Here is a 21,015-nt window from a genome sequence, read left to right as displayed (position 1 = left end):
ATACTGCTCATGCTTAAAATGACTGAAGCTGATAGAATCTTTTACTTTTAAAACAATATAGTAATATTAATTCTTTCGAACCATTCATTTTAGACAGATGATTTGTATCCTAATAAAAGGGAACACAGGGGGTGGAGCAAGATGGCGGACAAATAACACCGGCAGACAGAGTGTCTCTGCAGAAAAGACAGATTCTAGCAGAAATTAGAGGAAAGAAGCAAGAAGACGAGCATACAGCGGACGAGGGCCGGAAGGAAGGGTACCTGAGACCCCGGGAGACTCCACGGGAGGAGGCTGCAGAGGAGAACTGGAGGCTGAGACCACCGGAGCAGCCCGGAGACCAGTGGCAAGGGTAGGTGGATTTGCTGTTTCCCCTCCCCTGCATTTGGGACTGCTGGTGGGCTCCCCAGCGGGTGGAGAGACCTGCGGACACCAGCCCAGAGACTGCCGCCACCAGCCAGGGGTGAGCCTGTAGCAGACGTGGCACCAGGTTCCCAACTTCCTCCGGGCACCTCCGTGTGCACGGACCCGAGCCACGCGGCAGGCGCCATATTGCCTCCTCCTCCTCTCCGCCGACCCTACCCGCGGCTGCCCAGAGAGACAATACAGCCATCAGCCAGAGGCACCTCCAGGGACCTTCCCTTTTGGGACCCTACAGCTGACTCAGGGGAACTCAGACTGTGAGCTCCCTACCCGCCCGCCCTCCCAGGTGCTGCTGGCACGGTGTTCCCAGGAGAATGGTGCCGACTCAGAGGCTGAGAGACATAGACCCAGCTTGGGCTCCCTGTGGGTGAATTGGGACTGGAAATCCTCTCCCTGGTGGGGATAGAGTTTGAACTCTGGGACCCAGAGGTCGGACCTGCAGACCAGATCCCCTGCACCGAGGGCTAGCATTGCCCGGGGCACAGAAGGGTTATACGTGAACAGCCTACTGAGGTGTGTGTGCCTCCAGGGGCAGATCGGCATCCTAGAGGGCAACCCTCCTCCCAGGAGGAGGCCGTGCGCCCAACCCAGGTGGCGTTCCTGTGCAGGGAACCTCTCCGCCGGCATCACAGTCCGGGGAGGCCTGGTGGCTTGTGGTCTGGCCTGCTGGCAGAGGCCCAGGAGTAGCTGCGGACTTGGGGAGGGTGGAAAGAAGCAAGGCCCGCTCCAGACTGCGGGTCTCAGACAGCCCCACCCCCACACCCAGACTTTCTGGCTGAGCGGGACCATTCCAGCCCCGCCCTGACAGCTTTCCCTGGAAGCAGAGAAGGGAACTTTGACCCCTGCTAACTGCCTGAGGGCAGGCTTACCCAACCCAGCTCCGCCCAGAACAAGAGCTGATAACAGGACACAAAATCAACAGCATAGCCTGTTCCTCCAAGCAAATGCCACCTACTGACAGGGACGGCATCTTGCACAGCCTTTCCACGACACCCACTGACTCAATATACAGGGAGTGGTCCAATTTCACCCACAGACACCACCTAACGCCTCAGAAACTAAACAAGGTGTGTGAATAACCAAACAATAACTTAAGGAAAGAAACAACAACTGATCAACATGGGAAGAAATCAGTGAAAGAACTCAGGAACTATGAAGAACCAAATGGAAAACACACCCCCAAAGAGGAGCACCAGCCCCCTAGAAACGGACACCAACCAAAATCAGGCAACCAATATGACAGAAGAGGAATTTTGTATGTGGATCATAAGAACACTCACCCAGCTGCAACAACAACTCAATAACCAACACCAAGAAACCACAAAAAGCCTCCAGGATATGGCAAAAGAAATAGACACAATGAAGAAAAGTGTAACCGAACTCCTGGAAATGAAGAATCAATTCAAGGAACTACCAAATACAGTGGAAAGTCTCAAGAACAGGGTAGATCAAGCAGAAGAAAGAATCTCAGAGCTTGAAGATAACACCCTCCAATTAAATAAATCAGTCACAGAAATAGAGCAGAGAAACAAGAGAAAAGAGAAAAGCCTACAAGAGCTGTGGGATTATGTGAAGAAACCTAATGTGAGGGTCATAGGCTTACCAGAAGGGGAAGAAGACAACACTCAAGGGTTGGACAAGCTGTTTGAAGATATAATACAGGAAAATTTCCCAGGCCTTGCTCTAAATATTGATATACAAGTTCAAGAAGCTCAGAGGACCCCTGGAAGATTCAATGCAAACAGGAAGACATCACGACATGCAGTCATCAGACTGACCAAAGTATCAACTAAAGAGGCCCTTCTAAGAGCTGTAAGACAAAAGAAGCAAGTAACATACGAGGGAAAGCCAATTCGAATAACATCAGACTTCTCTAATGAGACTTTACAAGCAAGGAGAGACTGGGGCCCCATTCTCACTCTTTTGAAACAAAATAATGCCCAGCCTAGAATATTATTCCCTGCAAAACTAAGCTTCATATATGAAGGAGAAATAAAAACATTCTCAGACAAGCAAAGGCTCAGAGAATTCACCAAGACAAGACCAGCCCTACAAGAAGTACTTAAAACAGCGTTATGCACGGAACATCATAATAATAACCCACGAATATAAAAACAACCAAAACCCAAAGATATTAAAGGCCAGATATTACAATGGCTCAAGACAGAAATCATAGCAACAACATCCAACCCAACAGAATGATCAGTAATCTACCTTACCTATCAGTTCTCTCAATAAATGTGAATGGCTTAAACTCTCCACTCAAGAGACATAGGCTGGCTGAATGGATAAGAAAATACAGGCCAAGTATATGCTGTCTTCAGGAAACACATCTAACCTGCAAGGATGCATATAGACTAAAAATAAAAGGGTGGAGATCAATATTCCAAGCAAATAGAAGCCAAAAGAAGGCTAGTGTGGCAGTTCTAATTTCAGACGATTTAGTTTTTAAACCAACAAAAGTAGTGAAAGATAAAGAGGGTCATTATATAATGGTGAAGAGCACAGTTCAACAAGAAGAGATAACAATTTTAAATATATATGCACCCAACTTAGGTACACCCAGATTCATAAAGGAAACCTTACTGGAGCTAAGCAAATGGATTAATAGCAACTCCATAATCGCCAGAGATTTCAACACCCCACTGACGGCACAAGACAGATCCTCCAAACAGAAAATTAATGAAGAAATAATGGACTTAAACAAAACTCTAGAACAATTGGGTCTGACTGACATTTACAGAACATTCTACCCAAAATCCACTGAATATACGTTCTTCTCATCAGCTCACGGGACATTCTCTAAGATTGGCCATATCCTAGGACACAAAGAAAATCTCAAGAAATTCAAAAAAATAGAAATCATACCATGTACCTTCTCAGATCACAGTGGAATAAAACTAGAAACCAACCCTAACAGAAACTCACATTTCTACACAAAAACGTGGAAATTAAACAACCTCCTACTAAATGATTACTTCATTAATGAAGAAATCAAAACGGAAATAAAAAAATTCTATGAAGAAAACGACAATGGAGAGACAAGTTATCAACTCCTCTGGGACACAGCTAAAGCAGTTCTGAGAGGAAAGTTTAACTCCATAAATGCCTATAACCAAAAGACAAGAAGATCACAAATAGACAATCTAATGAAACGACTCAAACAGCTGGAAAAAGAAGAACAGATCAACCTCAAACCCAGCAGAAGAAGTGAAATCAACAAGATCAAATCAGAACTAAACGAAATTGAAAACAGGGAAGCTATTCAGGAGATTAATAAAACAAAAAGTTGGTTCTTTGAAAAAATAAACAAAATTGACACACCATTGGCTAACCTAACGAAAAGCAGAAAAGAGAAATCTCTAATAAGCTCCATCAGGAACAAAAAAGGAGATATCACAACTGATCCCAAAGAGATACAAGATACAATTTATGAATACTACAAAAATCTTTATGCACACAAACTGGAAAATGTGGAGGAAATGGACAAATTTCTAGAAACACACAGCCTCCCTAGGCTCAACCAGGAAGAAATAGATTCCCTGAACAGACCAATCTCAACAGCTGAAATAGAAACAGCAATTAAAAATCTCCCTAAAAAGAAAAGTCCCGGTCCAGATGGCTTCACACCTGAATTTTACCACACTTACGAAGAAGAACTAGTACCTATCTTGCAGAAACTATTCCACAACATCGAGAAGAACGGAAACCTCCCCGACACCTTTTATGAAGCGAATATTACTCTGATACCAAAACCAGGAAAGGATGCAACAAAAAAAAGAAAACTACAGACCAATATCCCTAATGAATATAGATGCAAAAATTTTCAACAAAATCTTAGCTAACCGAATCCAGACACTTATCAAAAAAATAATCCACCACGACCAAGTGGGCTTCATCCCAGGGATGCAGGGATGGTTCAACATACGTAAATTTATAAATGCAATTCACCACATAAACAGAAGCAAAAACAAAGACCACATGATTCTTTCAATAGATGCAGAAAAAGCTTTTGACAAAATTCAACACCCTTTCATGATACAAACACTTAAGAAAATAGGCATAGAAGGGACATACCTAAAAATGATACAAGCCATATATGACAGACCCATAGCCAACATCATACTGAATGGGGAAAAATTGAAATCATTCTCACTTAGAACTGGAACCAGACAAGGCTGCCCACTATCTCCACTTCTGTTCAACATAGTGCTGGAAGTCTTGGTTACAGCAATCAGACAGGAAAATGGAATCAAAGGTATCCAAATAGGGGCAGAAGAGATCAAACTTTCACTGTTTGCTGATGATATGATATTGTATCTAGAAAACCCCAAAGATTCAACCAAGAAACTCCTGGAACTGATCAATGAATTTAGTAAAGTCTCAGGATACAAAATCAATACACAGAAATCAGAGGCATTCATATACGCCAACAACAATCTAATTGAGAACCAAATCAAAGACTCAATTCCCTTCACAATAGCAACAAAGAAATTAAAGTACCTACGAATATACTTAACCAAGGAGGTAAAAGACCTCTACAGGGAGAACTATGAAACACTGAGGAAGGAAATAGCAGAGGATGTAAACAGATGGAAATCCATACCATGCTCGTGGATCGGCAGACTCAATATCATCAAAATGTCTATACTACCCAAACTGATCTACAGATTCAATGCAATATCTATTAAAATCCCATTAGCATTCTTCACAGATATAGAAAAAATAATTTTACGCTTTGTATGGAACCAAAGAAGACCCCGAATATCAAGAGCAATTCTAGGCAACAAAAACAAAATGGGAGGCATTAATATGCCAGATATCAAACTATACTACAAAGCTATAGTAATTAAATCAATATGGTATTGGCACAAAAATAGGAATATTGACCAGTGGAACAGATGTGAGAATCCTGATATAAAACCATCCTCATATAGCCATCTAATCTTTGACAAAGCAGACAAAAACATACGCTGGGGAAAAGAATCCCTTTTCAATAAATGGTGCTGGGAAAACTGGATAGCCACCTGTAGAAGGCTAAAACAGGACCCACACCTTTCACCTCTCACAAAAACCAACTCACGCTGGATAACAGACTTAAACCTAAGGTATGAAACTATTAGAACTCTAGAGGAAAAAGTTGGAAACACTCTCCTAGACATCGGCCTGGGTAAAAAGTTTATGAAGAAGTCCCCAAAGGCAATCACAGCAGCAACAAAAATAAATAAATGGGACATGATCAAACTACAAAGCTTCTGCACAGCCAAAGAAATAGTCATGAAAGTAAACAGACAACCTACAGAATGGGAGAAAATTTTTGCATCCTATGCATCCGATAAGGGACTGATAACTAGAATATACTTAGAACTCACGAAAATTAGGAAGAAAAAATCAAATAACCCCATTAAAAAGTGGGCAAAGGACTTGAACAGAAACTTTTCTAAAGAAGACAGAAGAATGGCCAACAAACATATGAAGAAATGCTCAACATCTCTAATCATCAGGGAAATGCAAATCAAAACTACAATGAGATATCACTTAACCCCAGTGAGAATGGCCTTTGTCAAAAAATCTCCAAACAATAAATGCTGGCGTGGTTGCGGAGAGAGAGGAACACTCCTACACTGCTGGTGGGACTGCAAACTAGTTCAACCTCTGTGGAAAGCAATATGGAGATACCTTAAAGCAATACAAGTGAATCTACCATTTGATCCAGCAATCCCATTGCTGGGCATCTACCCAAATGATCCAATGACACTCTACAAAAAAGACACCTGCACTCGAATGTTTATAGCAGCACAATTCATAATTGCAAGGCTGTGGAAACAGCCCAAGTGCCCATCAATCCAAGAATGGATTAATAAAATGTGGTATATGTATACCATGGAGTACTATTTAGCTCTAAGAAACAATGGTGATATCTTATATTTTATATTTTCCTGGTTAGAGCTGGAACCCTTACTACTAAGTGAAGTATCCCAAGAATGGAAAAACAAGCACCAGATATATTCTCCAGCAAACTGGTATTAACTGAGTAGCACCTAAGTGGACACATAGGTACTACAGTAATAGGGTATTCCGCAGGTGGGAGGGAGGAGGGGGGCGGGTATATACATACAAAAAAAAAAAAAAAAGGAACACATATATACACATATACACATATTCTTAAATTATATATATAGTCTAACATTTAAAACTATTCAAATTCAAAATATGTTCCAGACTATGATGCTAGAAAACAAAAATAACTAGAAGATACCTACTATTTGAAAATTAAGAATTATACTTCCGCTCACGCCTGTAATCCTAGCACTTTGGGAGGCCGAGGCGGGCGGATTGCTCAAGGTCAGGAGTTCAAAACCAGCCTGAGCGAGACCCCGTCTCTACCATAAAAATAGAAAGAAATTAATTGGCCAACTAATATATATATATATATATAAAAAATCAGCCGGGCATGGTGGCTCATGCCTGTAGTCCCAGCTACTCGGGAGGCTAAGGCAGGAGGATCCCTTGAGCCCAGGAGTTTGAGGTTGCTGTGAGCTAGGCTGACGCCACGGCACTCACTCTAGCCTAGGCAACAAAGCGAGACTCTGTCTCAAAAAAAAAAAAAAAAAAAGAATTATACTTCCAAATAACCTAAAGGAATAGACAAAATCCTAATGAAAATTAGTTAATATGTTGAACTAAGTTATAACACAACTGCTCACATCATAACTTGTGAAAGATAGCTGAAATAGTACTTAGAACTCTTAGGAGCTTTAAATGTGTACAGTCAGCCCTCCATATCTGTGGGTTTTGCATCCATGGATTCAACCACTGCACGTGGAAAATGTAATTAAGACTATGATGGTTGAGTCTGTACTAACCATTTACAGACTCATTTTTCTTGTCATTATTCCCTAGGCAATACAGTATAACAACTATTTACATAGCACTCATATTGTATTAGGTATTATAAACAATCTAGAGATGATTTAAAGCGCAGTTGACCCTTGGACAACATGGGAGTTAGGAGTGTCAACACCATGAGGCCAAAAATCCACATATAATTTTGACTCCCCCAAAACTTAGTAGCCTATTGTTGAACAAAAGCTGTACCAATAATAGTCGATTAACACACATTTTGTATGTTAGAAGTATTAAATACTATATTCTTACAATAAAGTCAGCTAGAGAAAAGAAAATGTTACTAAGAAAATCATAAGGAAGAGAAAATATATTTACTATTTATTAAGTGCAAGTAGATCATCATAAAGGTCTTCAGCCTTGTTGTCTTCATGTTGAGTAGGCTGAGGAGGATGAGGAAAAAGAGGGATTGGTCTTGCTATTGCAGCAGAGGAAGAAGAAAAATCGCCTATAAGTGGACCAGTGTAGTTCAAACCTATGTTATTCAAGGGTCAACTGTATATGGAAGGATGTATGTAGGTTATATGCAAATATTATACCATTTTATATAAGGGACGTGAACATCACAGACTTTGTTTTCTGTTGGGAGGGTGGTTTCCTGGAGCCAATCTTCCCATAGGTACCAAGAGATGACTGTATTATAAAATTTTAAAAAGGCTACAATTTAATGAATAGGCATCTACCCCAAGAGATTAGGAAAAGATCAGTAAAACTAAGATTTTCTAAATGCTTTTATAACAATATATCCTTTTTTAAAAAAAAAATTGTTGCTGCTTTATAGTAATGATTTTTGTATATTATTTTTATATCCAGAAAATCTGCTAAATTTTCTTTTCAGTTCCAATACTTTATCTATATTTTCCTTTGGATTTTTCTACTTACATATGTATATATCACATATATAATAAACTGTGAATGACAGTTGTTCCTTCCTTTCCAATCTATCTCTCTTTCTACAGGGTGTTGCAAAAGTTTCCATACATAGAGAAAATGGGAATATAACAAATATTAAAAACATAAAATATAGTATAAAATATAATGAGTTTAATTTTTCCATATATACACGCAAAATAAGATTTTTCTTTTTTGGCCTTACTGTGCTGACAAAGACTTCTAGTCTATAGCTGAATAGAATAGTTAAAATGGGCTTTGTCTTTTTCCTGATTTCAAAGGAAAACTTTCGATATTTCAACATTAAGTACGGTATTTGCTGAAGACTTCCTATTCTATGCTCTACAACAGGGGTCAGCAAACTATGTCCTATGGACCAAACCAGGCCTGCTACTTATTTTTGTACAGTCTGAGAGCTAAGAATAGTTTTTAAATTTCTAAATGGTTGGGAAAAACAAATTAAAAGAATAAAATTTTGAAACACAAGAAAATTATTTGAAATTCAGCTTTAAATGTTGGTAAATAAAATTATATGGAAACACAGGCATATTCATTTGTTTACTATTGTCTATGACTCATGTATTGTCTGTGTATCATACTACAGAGGCAGAGCTGCGATGTCCCAAAAGAGATGGTACATTCACATCACTGTGGACTGCTCAGCATGCTACAAAATCACAGTGACACAGTCATAACTTGATAGAATTTCAAGTGCTGTTTATTACCATATGGTCACATTATTATTTTTTTTTATAATGGGTGCATACCCATCATGTTGAAACAAAAGGAAAAAGAGAAAACTGGACTTCAAAAGTTACATTTTTAAGGCATATTTATAACATGGGTTATACTGTTGCTGAATTAGATGGCAAAGCATAGTGTTTATTATGAAATGACATTATAGCTGTGCTAAATGAATACAAATATAAACAAACATTACCAGACTAAGCACTTATCACAGTATTTCCAACCCACAGGAAAGTGATAGTCAGAAAAATTAGAAAATTTAAAACAGAGTATCTCATCACTACAGAATTTTATCACAAATTTAAAAATTAAAACAACGATGCAACAAAACGAAGTTTCTGAGTGGCTCATTTGTTAGTCAAGCAAAGAAAGCTATTTATTAGTGATGAACTAACTAAATCATTTTGGATTGCAGCAGCAATCCAAAGAAATGTGTCCAGAAAAAATAGACTCGTTCAAGACTAATTAACTTTTCAGCAAGAACAGTTGCTCCAAGAGTTGAGAGTATTGGGAACACCACCAATAATTAATTAAAATACAAGATAAATAATTCTGGGTGGTTTTTCTCAAATCTTAAATCAACAAATGTTACAGATACTACTCAGTTGTTTATTGAGAAATCAATGCCAAGTTTGAAGTGACTGAAGAATTAACTTCTATAAATAGTCTGGGCATGGAACAACTTCAGGTGAGAATATTTTCAAAAACATTCAGAAAACACTAATTCAGTACAACCTAAACTGGAATCTACTAAGATGAATTATAACTAACTGATGGTGGTAAAAAATATGCATGAAAAAATGGCTTAAAAATTTATGAAGATTGTGAAAATGTAAGGTTTTAAAGTCTGTGATTATTCACTGTATTATATTTTTCAGCAGGTACTTTGCAAAAAAAAAATCTGACTCTCCCATGTGTTTTTGAACCAACAGTGTTAATGGCAAACTTCACTTGCTCTTGTGGATTTAACCATTGTCTGTTCTGTGAATTTTTGCCAGAAATAAAAGCTGAAATCCTAACACAGGAGTTTAATAGTTTAGCAATGGTAAAGTTTTATTGTGATTATTTTATTTCAGAACCAAAACTGAAATTTTTCTGAACCAGAACTACCATCAACAACTATTATTAAGCACTAAATGACTTTGGAAATTAGCTTTTACTGCAGACTTGATACTGTTTCCTAATGAATTCAGCCTAAAATTATAAAGCAAAAGCAGCACTTATACGTGAAACGTATATTGTGGTAAAGTCATTTGTACAACAATTAATGCTGTTTGGATAATGATTAACATCAAAGTGCTACCAAAACTTAAAAGAAGAAGGTAGATCTCCATTCTCACACACATCTGCAGATTTTTTTTTTTTGGAACTTAATCTATAGTTTTAGTAGGACTAACCTCCTTTGGTGGGTCCTCTGTCTTATCTATCCCTTGTGCCCTAAGATAAACAAATCTCAAAGTTTACCCATGGAAAAATACCCTACGGGCAAAAGTGGCTTTGGTCCACTGATGCTCCTAAATTCCCATTTTCTTTCACAAATTGGCTGAACAGTTCCTCACTTTCTTTTCAGTTATTTAAAGCTGTTAAGTCGATTTACATTTTAACCAGCATCTTTAGTTGTTTTTATTAGAAGAGTTCTTTCCAAATAAATTTCCCATCAATAACAGAAACAAAAGTCTGAGCAATTACTTTTTAAAGCACCAATGGCCTTTTTTCAGGAGCTTTGCAGCCACTAGTCATGGCAGTTTTACAATGAAAGAACTATAAAACATTTCCTAGCAAAGCACATGAGTAAAACACAGCCCCCACAGCAAGCTTCCATACAGATACGGAGCTATGGCATCTCCCATCCACATAAAATGGACTGGCACAATGACAGTAAATGGCATGACTAATTAGCATACCATAAAAAAAATCAGAAGTTATTTGAAAAGAATTAAGGTGGATCCCCACCTCACTCCTTACACTAAAGGAAATGTTACATATATTAGGAGTTAAACATAAAAAATAAAACAACTACGTACTAGAAGAATATATTGGAAAAAAGTTTAAATTGATTTTGTTGAAGATTATTATAAAATATCATAAGTCATAAAAGAATAAATATATTAATAAATGCAGCTATATAAAACAAAATATCCATAATATAGAAAAAGCTATGAAAAACAAAGGAGAAAAAGATCAACAACCCTACAGGAAAAAATGCCAAGAAATGTGGACAGTTCATAGAAAGGATTCTAGGAAACTATTTTTAAAACTAGTAAATGTAGCAAAAGAATGAAAGAACTTTTCTGCCTTTTCTGTACAAATTGTACCCAGGATAACCAAATAGTTGATGAGAAGAAATTCTCTTATAGAAATATTATAGTTAAAAAATGAATAAAAGAGACTGAAGACACATTAACAATTGCAATATAGACTTTATTTGGATCCTAAGAAACCATAAAAATTTTTTATGAGACAATCAGGGATTAGATATATACTGGTTGGATATTTTATTATATTAAAGGAATGCTGTATGGTAACAGTATTATAGTGATGTTTAGCATTATCTTTTAAAGATCAAACTAAAATATTTACAGATGAAATGGGAAAAAACCAAATGACAAGTAAAAAATATCTCAACTCCTACCATTGACCAGAAGTTCTCAAAGTTTAGTGTACACTGTAGTCACCTGGAAAGCTTGTTAAATCACAATTGCTGAATTTCTAGTATTAGGTCCTGGAAAAGGCCTGAGAATTTGCATTTCTTACAGGTTCCTAGGTAATGCTAACCACACTTTGAGAATCACTGTCATAGACAAACCACTAATTTCTTTAATATGTAGACAGGTATTATTAGAGTCCATTTTAAATCAATTAGATAAAAAGACCAATGAACTAATAGAAAATAGGCAAAGAGCTTAGATCAACAAAAGGAAATACAAGTATACTCTAAACACACAAAAACATACTCAACAGTCAGTCCTCAATATGATAGAAATATATATTTTCAAAACATAACAAGATATAAGTTTTCACCTGTTAGGGTAATAATTAGCACTGGCAAAGGTATGAGAAAATAGGCACTGTCATATATTAATATTAATTGTTGCTGCCTCTGTGTAAAACAATATCAAAATTCAAAATGCATATATCCTTTGAACACTAAGTATTTATCATAAAGATATTGATATTTACACATGTACTATAAGACATTTTGATGATATTCATTGTAAGCATTGTATTTACTAAATCATAAAACTGGGGCCGGGCGCGGTGGCTCACGCTTGTAATCCTAGCACTCTGGGAGGCCGAGGCGGGCGGATTGCTCAAGGTCAGGAGTTCAAAACCAGCCTGAGCGAGACCCCGTCTCTACTATAAAAATAGAAAGAAATTAATTGGCCAACTAATATATATATATATATATAAAATTAGCCGGGCATGGTGGCTCGTGCCTGTAGTCCCAGCAACTCGGGAGGCTGAGACAGCAGGATTGCTTGAGCCCAGGAGATTGAGGTTGCTGTGAGCTAGGCTGACGCCACGGCACTCCCTCTAGCCTAGGCAAGAAAGCGAGACTCTGTCTCAAAAAAAAAAAAAAAAAAAAAAAAAAACTGGAAGAACCTAATTTTCTATCAACAATGGATTAGTTGACTAAATTACAGTATATCCATGAAATATTACAGTATATCCAGTGAAATATTATATCACTGTTATTAAATAAAAAAGAGGCAGCTCTGAACATTGACAAGAAACAAATTCCACATCATATATTTTTCAGAGAAAAAACAAAATATTAATAGTTGCTAATTTTGTTAATTCTAAATGCCTATTAACCATGTTCATTTGTTATACCATGAACTGATAAAATTTAAATCTAAAATTTTTTAAAGTTTTCTTTATGTTTATCTAAGGACAAATTCCAGTCTATGTAATTGCCTTATAATTTGCTTACCTGACCGAACGATCATCACTTCCAGTCACAGCCAAAGGTTTAGTAGGATGGATAGCAAGTGCCCAAAGTTCACCTTCACAGTGACCTTGCATAATTAGGAAAGGTTTATTTCTTTCTTGTACCACAATTTCAAAAATTTCACTGTCCTGTGTTCCAACTAGAATGTGGTCACCTCGCCAACAAACACTTCTCACAGACAAACCTAGTAAAAAGTAAACTGTATTAAATGCCAATGCTATAATAATATGATGGCTACCTTCCTAAATTTAAGTTAATTTTTATACCTTTGACATGAGATAGAATGTGCAAGTCCTTGATCCATACTAACATCTTCTTCAATTGTCCATATTGTTTTCTATGTGGAATGATATTTCTCTCCTTTTATATACCTAACTTCTACCTATTCTTCAAGACATGCACTCTTCTTCCTTTTTCCTTGTTTGACAACTCCAACTTCAGACTAGACAACTCCAGTCTAACTATTTTCTCAGCCAAACTCTTATAACATTTACAGTCTGAATAATTCAATAAGTAATCACTCAATAAGTAAATTACTTTTATAAAATTGTTTTGTATTATTTTTCTCTCATACTAATCTGGCTTTTCACTTGTCTACATTTCATTTCTTTAATCTGTTCATAAAATCATTAAGAAGACAAAATTTTAATTTTCAGCAAATTTCACAATCCCTTTCGTAATCTTATAAAAGTTATTGTTTTGCTCAGTTTTTTCATCTGTATTACATGGCCAACATAAAGATACCATGAACCCTACAATGTTCTTGTGAGGATCAAATAAGATATGTATCACATTATTTTGTACGCTTTAAAGTATAATAATGCTCAGCAAAATGAATGAAATAGATTAAGTTAACATTTACAAGCCTATCATGTGCCAGACATTCTTCTAAACATTTTATATATATTAACTCATTTATTCTTATAAGATATTTATTCTTATTATCCTCAATTTACTGATAAGGCTAAATTACTAGCCTAAGGTTACATACCTCCTAAGTGACTAGCATATTGTTTAAATACAGGCCTGTGTGAGTCCCATTCCTACTCCTGTAATACAATACCACACTAGTGAATATGTTCATTTTTGTGGTGAAAGATTCTGTCTTTCATCAAATTTTTAAAATCCCCCAATTGCTGTCAAATTTGTATGAAGGAAAAACACATCAATCAACCTGAACAAAAGTCTCCCCAAATCCCAACATACTTTATTTACAATAGTTTATTTGCCAAATAATTATATTTAGCATTCTAATAGTAAAATTACTTTCAAAATCCAAGGTTACCAAAGTAAATGCCTGTCACATCTCTCTGTTGGATCCATTATAACAGGCATTGGGCATATAAAAGAATCTTTCTCATAAAAGTGAATTTAAACACACTATAGGTAAAATTTCTCCTTAATAGAAGGATTTCAATTAAATGTATACAGTGTGAAGAGGCAAATGTAAGTCTTATTTTAAAAACATACATTTATATTTACTGAAAGAGAAAGACAGTCTTTGGTTTTGAACTCCTGACCTTGAGCAATCCGCCCACCTCGGCCTCCCAAGAGCTAGGATTACAGGCGTGAGCCACCGCACCCGGCCCTGAAAGACAGTCTTTGGTATATTTGGAGTTTGCTTAGTAATGAGACATTTGTTTTGTTATTACCTTTGTATCCCTGGTCTGTTTCCCTGAGATCAATCACAGTAATTGGTTTAAAAGTTAAATCCCAAAGACGAATACAGCCATCTCTGCCACCAGTAGCAAAGCCTTCCTCGCAAGCATTCATGCTAAAAATTCCCGCCTAGAAGAAGAAATAAAATAATAAAATAATTAAATTTCTACCTTTATGAAGGTAGAAACCCACTTAATAATTTGGTATGACATAAGAACAAACAAATACATCAAAAAACACAAAAGAAAATGTAGAAATAAATCCATAGAAACTTAACATAGTTGAACCTTGAACAACATGGGTTTGAACTATACAGGTCCAGATACATGTGGATTTTTTTCAATAAATACAGCAGGCCCTCCGTATTTGCAGGTTCTGCATCGGAAACCAAACACAAATGCAAATACTATTCAAGGGATGCAAAACCCAAGAACAAAGAGGACCACTGCAGGACTTGAGTATGCACAGATATGGAGAGGCCTAGAACCAATTCCCTGAGGATGCTAAGGGACAACTATATATAAACAATGTGGTATTTAATGATATGGACGTAACATACAGGAAGATAAATTTAAACCCTATACCATATGTAAAAATGAATGATAGACTTAAAATTCTAAATGTAAAAAACAAAGTTATTATTTTTCACCCAGAAGATGAGCAGCAAAAATTTAAAACACTGGTTACATTCCGTGCTGATAAATATGAGGAAACTAGTATTTGTATATACTGATGGTGTGAATAAGAATTGCCACAGCTTTTGTGGAAAAAAATCTGGTATCTTTGGTCTTCAGGCATTTTGCCTAAAGTAAGTTTTGTTATAAGTAGTTCTATAATATTAATATATTCAAGATTTTTCTACTTGAAGATCCCATTGTTAACAATGTGGCAGCTCTGTGCTATCTCCTTTCCCTTGAGGAGGTAGACCCAACTGTTAAAGAGCTCAGATCAAAAAACACTAAAAATTTTAACAACAGATTCATTTTTATGATTTAATAACTTATTCATATGAAAATCTTGTTAAGTACAAAAATTAAAGCCTTTTGCCACTCAAGGAATCAATGTTTATTTTTTAAGTTATTTTTTTCTAGAACTGTACCCAAGTTTCCCTCTGGTAAGTTAGCTTCAAGAGCACAAGCTTTATTCTACTCTGACTGATCTAGAATACTTTTATATTGCAGTCAATAAGCTTTTCTTTAACACTATTTTAAGAAAGAAACCATACTAAAGCAATGGTTTTAATAACATACAAATTATACTAGTTTAATAAAATTCCACGTGTCTAATTATATAATGTGTCATTGAAATCTTGAAAACAAATAGACAAAGGAATTCAATTAGAACAGGAAATCTTGAAACAAATTGAAATCTTGAAAACAAATAGACAAAGGAATTCAGTTAGAACAGGATTTTTCAAGTAACTCAACTGATTAGAAACAATACACCATATTATGCAGTCTGTTGTTTTAAGATAGGAAGGCTAAGTAGTTAACATGTAAAAGTGTTTAAAATATTTAAATATACTTACAGTATGGGCTCCTTGTATTGTTCGTATAAGATTGATTCCTTTCCAAACATATATATCCCCATTGAGTGCTCCAGAATATGTTAATTCATCCCTTGCACAGGCTAGGCACAATATTGTCTGAAGGTCACCCGTCTTACCAAAGACACCTCGTTTTGGGGTCAGAGCATTTCCACACAAACTCCAGAACTAAAAAGTACATAGTATAATTAAATTACCAAAGGATGCTTATAAAATAAAGTAAAATATTTCTAATGCTTTGATGCTATATTAGAGCAGCAGACTAGAAATTACCTAAGAAATTGCTTTATGATACAATAGTATTCAATGTTCATATCCTCATCCTAGTGTTGTCAAAAGCTATGTTATAGCAGATAAGTCACTGGTTTCAATCCTTATCTGTAAGAATAATGGGGTTGAACTAGATTATTTAAGAATATGCTATGCTTTCCTTAGGTTTCTGAGAAAAAAAAAATCTATGTGAAACTTAGGTAAAAAAAATTGGGAATGGGTTAGCAATGAAAATGAAGATAAGACACCATAGACTAATAGGAAAAAGGACCAAATCTAACGTTCAATATCTGATGCAAACAGTAAAGACAGAAAAAATATATGTATTAGTATGTTGCTCTTGTTGATATTTTCAAAGCTGAGCAATTCCTTTGCTTATAAGGCTTAAAAATAAGATAGATGCCCATGTGGAATGATTTGTTTATTCTTTGGAGAAGACAGATAAATAAAACATGAATCTTTTTTTGCTCTGTTGTGTGGATGCAGGTAACTTTTCATAGTTTGCAGAGAGGAATTTAAAAGAAGCAGGCGGGGGGGGGGGGGGCAGGCACAGTGGCACCAGCCTATGGATTCAGCTATCCTGGAGCCTGAGGTGGGAGGATCACTTAAGGCCAGGAGTTCAAGGCTGCAGTGCGCTATGAACATGCCTGTGAATAGCCACTGCAGTTTAGCCTGAACATAGTGAGACCTCATCTCTAAAATATAAAAAATAAGTTAAAAAATGGGGCAGGGTAGGGCTATATTCATTAAATAGTTCTGCATGAAGAAATTAGGCCCAGAGAATAAATTTAACTTTTTAAGTAGTAAATTATCATTTAAAGTAATATCACTTATTACTATTATATACTCATATTAAAACCTAAAGCCTCAAAGAACTAAAAATTATGTTATCCATTCAAATAGCTAATGACTGCCTTCATGAATAAAACTTTATTATTTTTAAACTTAAAAGCTCCATAATTTCTATGCATAAGAATAGTTGGTTCTCTTTCTTTCAGTAAGTCTCAATTTGAATCTATTATCTTCTACTAGATCAGTGATTCCCACTATTGCCTTCACATTGGAATCACCTGGGGAAATTATAAAACAGGATGCCTGGGCCCACAACTGAGACAAATTAAGACAGAATCTCTGAAGAGTGAAGCACAGGTATCCAAATGATTTTGATGCTCTGCAAGGGTTAAGAATCATTGTTCCAGAATCCAGATTAGTACTGTCCAACTGAACTTTCAGTGATGATGAAAATGTTTTATATGGGCCAGGCACGGTGGCTCACACCTGTAAGCCTAGCACTCTGGGAGGCTGGGGCAGGAGGATTGCTCAAGGTCAGGAGTTCGAAACCAACCTGTGCAAGAGTGAGAGCCTGTCTCTACTAAAAATAGAAAGAAATTAATTGGACAACTAAAAATATATAGAAAAAATTAGCTGGGTATGGTGGCGCATGCCTGTAGTCCCAGCTACTTAGGAGGCTGAGGCAGAAGGATTGCTTGAGCCCAGTAGTTTGAGGTTGCTGTGAGCTAGGTTGATGCCACGGCACTCTAGCCCAGGCAACAGAGTGAGACGCTGACTCGAAAAAAAAGAAAAAAAGAAAATGTTATATATATATGCATATGCTTTTCAATATATAATAGTAACCAGTAGATACATGTGGCTCTTGAGCATTTGAAGTGTGGCTGCTAGTGTGACTCAAGAAATGAATTTTAAATTTTTATTTAATTCTAACTAATTTATGTTTAAATAGCTTCATGTGACTAATGCCTACTCTACTGGACAGTGCAGTTGTAGATCATCTCTGGGACTTAGTTTCCTCACATGTATTGCCTACAAGGAGAACTACCATACTATTCATTGCCTCTACCAAAGGAAAGGAAATGAAACTCATACTAAAAATATAGTTTGTTTAGTTTCATTGAGCAAGTGAGCTTTTAAAAAACTTGCACATGGAACTTTTAGCTTTATTTACAATATAAAAGAGCAGTAAGATCTCTTTATTCACAATTTTCCAGTCATTTATTAAGCACTTAATATATGTTAAGTACTGTATCAAACATCATCTTGTTCATCCAAGATGATCAAGACAAAACTATCTTCAGAGTGCTTACATCATGTGCCTTAAAGCCTTAAAGTATATAGCCTTTGCTGTTGTCAAAAATTTAAAGATTTTGGCCGGGCGCTGTGGCTCACGCCTGTAATCCTAGCTCTTGGGAGGCCGAGGCGGGCGGATTGCTCAAGGTCAGGAGTTCAAAACCAGCCTGAGCAAGAGCGAGACCCCGTCTCTACTATAAATAGAAAGAAATTAATTGGCCAACTGATATATATAGAAAAAATTAGCCGGGCATGGTGGCGCATGCCTGTAGTCCCAGCTACTCGGGAGGCTGAGGCAGAAGGATCACTGCAGCCCAGGAGTTTGAGGTTGCTGTGAGCTAGGCTGACGCCACGGCACTCACTCTAGCCTGGACAACAAAGCGAGACTCTGTCTCAAAAAAAAAAAAAAAAAAAAAAAATTTAAAGATTTAATACTATCCATCAATCAAATCAATACCAGAATATCAAAACCAGAATTGCAGCAGCAGTTAAAGATGCATTGGAGATCCCTTAGCTGCAGTTGTGTAAGAATAAATAAAGAAAAAAAAAAAAAGATGCATTGGAGAAAATGAGGATGGAGGCAAGCATATAAAAAGAAAGAATGTGAAAACAGAATCTTACTCCCTAGGAATTAACTATTACCAGGAACTGTTATAACAGGCAGTGGAAGAAAAGAGAGTATTTCTAATTTGCACCAGTGATTTAAAAGTAACCATAAACATAGGAATGAGTATCACCACTGACTTTATGGGCTTCAAAACCCAAACTATAATTACAAAACAAAACCCAGAGCTTTCATAAGCAAAGTAAGTAGTGCCTATCAAGGCTAAGGTCAAATCAGGGACCAGATATAGAAAAAGGAAAAGGTAACACTTTCAGAAAGGTAACCATGTGCTAGGTACTATGACAAGCACTTGAACAAATACTGCCTTATTTAATTATCAACTCTGTGAGGATAGCAACAGCAGTCACACTTTTAAGATGTGAAAAAAGCTCAGAGGTTAAATGACTCATCCCAGGTTAAACAGCTAACAAGTGGCAAAGGCAACTTTGTTCACGTTGCTTTGACCACACCATTCTACCACTATGAATAAAAAATTCTTGGTTTACTTGGTGTCCTATTCTTACATTTTACTTTGTAAGTGAAATATGAAGAAACAAGATGAACATAGTAAATCCTACCTCACTTGACCATAAATTCCTTTATGGAGAGTGGTTTATTGATTCCTTATTCATACATATTCCTTAACAGTGTCATCAAGTAACTACACAATAAATATTTGTTAGATTTAATGTAATAACATTAAAAACACTGACATTTAAAAAATAAGTACTGTCAAAATTCTAAAACTACCCTAATTTGTTAATAATGTGATATGTATTTAGTGGCAGAAAACTAAACATGGCTATTATAAAGCAAGACCCTTCTAGTACCTTGATATGTTTTACACCACAGCTGACAAGTTTATTTGGCTGGTACAAATCCCAAGAAATATCAAATATCTGCAAACAAATCAGATTCATGGTTAAAATACTTATTTCTAGAATCATTTAAGAATGCTGTCCAAATGGCCCAAACTTCTAGCTATCAAATAACATAATACTCCTCAATAAATAATAATCAGAATCCCACACTTCAAAATCTTATATTTTAGTTTCTATGAACTTCATAAAGTATTAGAGTAAAATTTAACATCTCTATTTATTTTTAATTTTTAAAAAAACTTTGGTCCATAAACTAAAAAAGAATAGTTCAACAGAACTAGGGCATGAAGTAGGTATCTACATAATTTCTACAGAGGAGAAATTCTGAATGGAATTTAATCCTTATATAGCTAGAAATAAGAAACATTTTTATAGCTTTCTATCACACAGAACTACTTAAAGGATTGAAATGTTGATTTTACAGCAATCTTTTGAAGCTTTCTTACTCTTTATATGTCAAACAAAGTTAACATGTACTTAAATTTTGAGGATTCCCAGGCCTTGTTCTTTTCTAAAATCTCATAAATTCTAAATACATACAAACCATTTTGTTACAAAAGCAAACAAGTAAAAAACCCAGATGAAATAAAATATGTATTAGAAACATGTAAGTAAACAATAAATGAAAAACACTAACATTTGAAAAACAATTCATTTATTCTACTCTCCAGCAGTTCTCACCATGTTTCTCTGAAATCTAAGCAATCTAAGGTTTACTTTTCACTTTTTAGGTTTACTACTAGTACCTCTAAAAATTTACAAAGTGATACTCTTCAGTGATAATGAAAAAAGAATACATCTTATAAGGATAATGTTTAGCAATTCATCATAACATAGATCATGGGTCCTCAAACTTTTTAAACAGGGGGCCAGTTTACTGTCCCTCACACCGTTGGAGGGCCGAACTATAGTTTAAAAAAACTATGAACAAATTCCTATGCACACTGCACATATCTTATTTTGAAGTAAAAAAACAAACGGGCAAAAACACCGCATGTGGCCTGCGGGCCGTAGTTTGAGTACGCCTAATATAGATTATATGAAAAAAACA

General features: G+C 36.1%; 1 protein-coding gene across 3 annotated transcripts in view; it reads right to left on the bottom strand.

Moving 5' to 3' along the window:
• The window catches only part of EML5 (EMAP like 5), a 149,560-nt gene that overhangs the window by 100,266 nt on the left and 28,279 nt on the right, over positions 1–21,015 (bottom strand). For all 3 annotated transcript variants that reach the window (XR_012919686.1, XM_012773990.3, XM_076003788.1), the window contains exons 4-7: positions 19,914–19,982; positions 16,107–16,292; positions 14,572–14,707; positions 12,902–13,103 (exon numbers count right to left, since the gene is read on the bottom strand). Coding sequence is in view for 2 of the 3 variants with exons in the window: in XM_012773990.3 (XP_012629444.1) it covers positions 12,902–13,103; positions 14,572–14,707; positions 16,107–16,292; positions 19,914–19,982 (593 nt within the window). In the remaining variant the exon portion in view is untranslated. The remainder of the gene's footprint in view (positions 1–12,901; positions 13,104–14,571; positions 14,708–16,106; positions 16,293–19,913; positions 19,983–21,015) is intronic.

This window comes from Microcebus murinus, chromosome 6, assembly GCF_040939455.1.
Source record: "Microcebus murinus isolate Inina chromosome 6, M.murinus_Inina_mat1.0, whole genome shotgun sequence".
Lineage (NCBI taxonomy): Eukaryota > Metazoa > Chordata > Mammalia > Primates > Cheirogaleidae > Microcebus > Microcebus murinus.
The sequence above is the reverse complement of the archived record's forward strand: the minus strand, read 5'-3'. Positions and strand labels throughout refer to the sequence as shown.